Source organism: Talpa europaea, assembly GCF_964194135.1.
Source record: "Talpa europaea genome assembly, chromosome: 12".
Classification (NCBI taxonomy): Eukaryota; Metazoa; Chordata; class Mammalia; order Eulipotyphla; family Talpidae; genus Talpa; species Talpa europaea.
In genome coordinates, this window is record NC_140079.1 from 101,876,017 (window position 1) to 101,880,357 (window position 4,341).

The 4,341-nt window shown below is 53.7% G+C and overlaps 1 protein-coding gene across 1 annotated transcript; it reads right to left on the reverse strand.

Annotated features, from left to right (window-relative positions):
- Positions 1-444: 444 nt before the first annotated feature.
- Positions 445-1,959, reverse strand: LOC311181213 (olfactory receptor 1F1-like). The gene has a single exon (XM_084249525.1). It carries the CDS (start codon positions 1,828-1,830, stop codon positions 892-894), a length of 939 nt encoding a protein of 312 aa, XP_084105651.1. The 5' UTR covers positions 1,831-1,959; the 3' UTR covers positions 445-891.
- Between the last annotated feature and the right edge of the window lie 2,382 nt (positions 1,960-4,341).

Consider the following 4,341-nt stretch of genomic DNA (forward strand, 5'->3'; position numbering starts at 1 on the left):
TTCCGGCTGCCTCCGAGGGTCTGGGCCATGTGCCCGCTGGCCTCTGAGTCTCTCCTGAGCTGTTACTCCCCACGGTCGTCCTCATGTTCTACTCTGCTGTTCCCTTGAGGCTCGAAATTAATTTTGCGCTTTGAAACATGACCTTGACAACTAACGATGACAGAGGACACGCGGACAAAGGAGAGAGGCTGGGGATGCTCCAGCCGCTCCTCATGGAAACCACCAAGACCTTCAGAGTCTCCGTGTCCGGCCCACCCAGGAGGGTCTGGCGTTTTGGCCAGTGTTGGGGCCTGAACAGCATGCTTAGTGAAAATTTCCAAATGATTCTAATATTCAAGAACATGTGCAGGGCCTCCCTGGTGGCGCAGCGGTTGAGCGCTGGGTTGCGAAGCTGCCCGCAGCGTCTGCGGCACCGGTTCGATCCCCGGCTGCTCCCCGGCCACAGGAGGAGGGTCCCACATGGCGCGCAGACCTCTCCTGCCGCCCGCTGCTCCCTTCAGCAGTGTCCTTCGGTCCTTCTGCCTGCTCTGCTCCCCGCTCTGGCTCTGGTGAATTCTCTCACCCTCCCGCGCTTCTGACTGTACCCAGTGCTGTATAAATAAACAAATAAATAAATCTAAAAAAAAAAAAAAAAAAGAACATGTGCAGCATGCACCCTTCCAGACAGAACTTTGCAAAAGGAAAAATTTGGCTAGGGTTCGAAATAACTCAAAAAATGGTCATAAAGAGCAGTCTCCTTACTCAGCAGACACAAGGGATTGGAGGGGACCCAGAACCACAAATAAACAATCAATGCATCGATACTGGTTACCAGAGTGTCACTAACAAGATCGCTGCTGCCTTTCCCCCGGGACCCCCTAGCAGGAGGGTGAGCTACGGCTTTGGTTCCCATCAGACAGAAAGCGTCTTCCTGCGAACCACCTTCCCAAGAGCCCTTTTCAAGTCTCTGTTCCTCAGGCTGTAGATGAAGGGGTTCAGCATGGGGGTCACCACCGTGTACAGCACCGTGGCTGCAGTGTCCTTCTCAGACGAGTGTTCTGAGGAAGGGTTGAAGTAGACAGCGATGATGGTGCCGTAGAAGAGGGAGACCACGGCCAGGTGGGAGCCGCAGGTGGAGAAGGCCTTCCAGCGCCCCTGGGTGGACGGGACTCGCAGGACCGCGCGGGCAATGTGGATGTATGACACCAGGATGCAAACAAACGGGGTGATCATGATCAGGGCACCTTCAGTCAGAATGGTGAGCTCATTGATGGACGTGTCAGAGCAGGAGAGCTTCAGGAGGGGCGTCACGTCACAGAAGAAGTGGGGGATGGCGTTGTCTGCACAGAACGAGAGCCGAGCCATCAGCAGGGTGTGCAAGAGGACGTTCAGGTTGGCGATGACCCACGACACGGCCACCAGCAGCGCGCACAGCCGAGAGGTCATCTTGGTGGAGTAGTGCAAGGGGTGGCAGATGGCCACAAAGCGGTCATAGGCCATCACGGCCAGGAGGAAGTTGTCCATGTCCACGAACATGAAGAGAAAGTACATCTGCGCCAGGCACCCCGAGAAGGAGATGGTCTGGCTCCCCAGGATGTGGTTGGTCAGCATCTTGGGGATGGTGGTGGAGGAGAAGCAGAGGTCCACGAAGGACAGGTTGCTGAGGAAGAAGTACATGGGGGTGTGCAGGCGGGCGTCCACGCTGATGGCCAGGAGGATGAGCAGGTTCCCCAGGACCGTGGCCAGGTACATGGTCAGGAAGAGGACGAACAGGAGCTGCTGCCGCTGGGGCTGGCTGGAGAGCCCCAGGAGCAGGAACTCGGAGATGCTGGACTGGTTGGCGGCCCTCATGGGGGCGGGAGCCCGGGCCCAGAGGCAGACAAAGCAGGAGAAATTCAAGAGCCTGCAACAGGATGGCCAGTGGGTCAGCAGAGAAGATTGCCGGGACACGCCGCGCGGTGCAGCTGGGCCATGGGAAGCCACCCCTTGCCCCTTGTGTGCGTCGCCCATAATGGTGCTCCCCTCGCCCCTCACCGGGTGCCTGATGCATGCACAGGAGCTCTGGGGGGACACGAGACACGGTGACTGGTTTTGTCCCCCGATCCCTTGTATATTTGAACTTTCTACCATAACTGCGGATCTTTAATAAAATACAACAGAGACAAGAATCCTGAGGGAGACTCGATGGACATCACAGAGGCCGCAGCGCGCGCGTTTCGGCAGCGGCGGGGCCTTAGAGGACACATCTCAGCTCCCCCATCCCTGACCTGCACGTTCCCCTTCTCCCTGTGCGCTGGAGGCTGTCAGTGCTCAACAGCACACGCCGGGGTGAGGCTCTGCTGCCCCCGCCGCTGGCCCTGCTCTGGCGCACTCGGGGAGCTCCGGGCCCTGGCATCCTCGCCGCGTCCAGGGAGCACCCTAAGCCTCACTGGTAGGGTTAGAAGGGAGGTGATCCGAGCTAGGGGCAGAAACTCGACAAATCTGGGTTCCCCACAGGGCGGACCCAGAGTGGCCTGTGAGGCCACTTACAGCCTGACGTGGTGACAGCGCCCACATGGGCTTTACCCCCTGCAGGCACTGGTGACTTACCTGGGGAGGATGCAGACTTCGCCGTCCCGGGGAGAGCCAGGCTGGCTTCAATTTCCAGACTCGGACGAAGATCAGTGGCAAGGAGAGGGGGTGGCCCGGAGTCTGCAGGAAGCAGGGGCTGGAGCGCCTGGACGCAGCCCTCGGTGCAGGCAGGATGTCGGGGAATCATTGGACCAACTCTTTACCGGAGCTGCCACGGCCGCTGGGGCCATATTCCCCGAGAGCCTCATTACACGCAAGCAGAGTGTAATTGTCCCTTCGCCTCCTTGGGATCTTTTGGCTCCGACGCTCACAACAAAGACCTGCAAGCCCAATTATGTAGCGCCAGCTCAGGACTTGGCGCCTTTGGAATGATGCAATCTTGGGGGCGATCATCAGCAACAGCCCTTCTGCTAGAGAAAACTCCCAATCCTGCGTCTTTCCCCCACCCCGTCCGGGGCGGTGTCCTTGCCGGGAAACGAACATGACGCTGCCGGGGCCGAACCTTCTGGCCACACACGTCTGATCTCCGTTCCCAGAGCCACCGTGATGGCTCACGTGACCCCGAGAAAGCTATCAGCCTCGTGGGATCCCAACACTTCTTCCATTGTTAGAGGAAAAGTCATGTCCACCTTGCGGAGTTGTGCAGATAAATGAAGTGGCTTATGTTAAACACGCGCCCCCCCAACCTCGTCAGTGCTCCGGGCTGGCCCAGTTGACTGGGTGGCGGCTACAGATACTAAGCGATACTTACATCTGCATTCTCTGCTCAAACATCTGTGTCCTGGATAAATGACACTTGGAAATAATGTCATTTATCCAATTACTTGCCCAAGTAGTCATTTTTATAAGGAGTCAGATGATAAACCTTTATTTCACATTTTGATTGGTGGTATGTGAGGCAGTCATAGGCATCTTTGCTGAGTCCTCTTATAAATGGGGGGAGCATTCACTCCAGTGAGAACTGGAATCCCTGCACCCAGAGGCGTCACTGTGTTTTTGTCCTGAAGACAAGGTCTGGCCTTTCAAATTTCCTTTAGACTTGAATTTTTTCAAATTAAGGATTTGTGAATAAATTGAAATGTTTAACAGGAGACAAAGATGGCAGCTTGGAAGTTTGCTCCTCGGGTCAAACTTGAAAAAATAGAATAATAATTGGAATTTACTCCATTGAAAGGAATAAATGAGTATAAAACATGAAGTATATTAAAAACTTCAAGATAAGGCATCACCTCCAAAGTATTGGCCAAAAATGCCACTTGGATCTAATGAGACCTCTGGATCTAAATTGTGGTTTACAGCAAACTGGGGATGGAGGGAAAGTTAAACACTATAGAGAAACTACCAGACAAATCCAGAAAGTGGGACTGATATAAACCCATGAGTCAGGTCTTTTCAAGGAATCATTATGCTGCTTCACACCTACTGGCATGCTTATTTTTTAAAAAGGAAATAACACGTATATGGAGATACTGGTGCCTTGTGCATTGTTAGCAGCAACATGAAGTGGTGCAGCCGCTGTGGAAATCAGTTCTGGTCTCAAAAAGCTAAACATAGGATTACCAGCAATTCCAGCAATTACCAGTAATAGGACCCAGCAATTCCACTTCTGAATTTATGCTTCCCAAAAAATTAAAAGCAGGGACTTGAATGACTATTTGCACAACTATGGTCATTGCAGCATTATTCACAATAGTGAAAGGTAGAAACAACCAAAGTGTTCATCAACGATGAATAAATTAAAAAAAAAAAAAAAGACGAGGGCCTCCCCAGTGGCGCAGCGGTTGAGCGCTG

Coding starts and splice junctions, on each gene's coding strand:
- LOC311181213 (XM_084249525.1), bottom strand. CDS start 1,830: ATGAGGGCCGCCAACCAGTCCAGCATCTCCGAGTTCCTGCTCCTGGGG.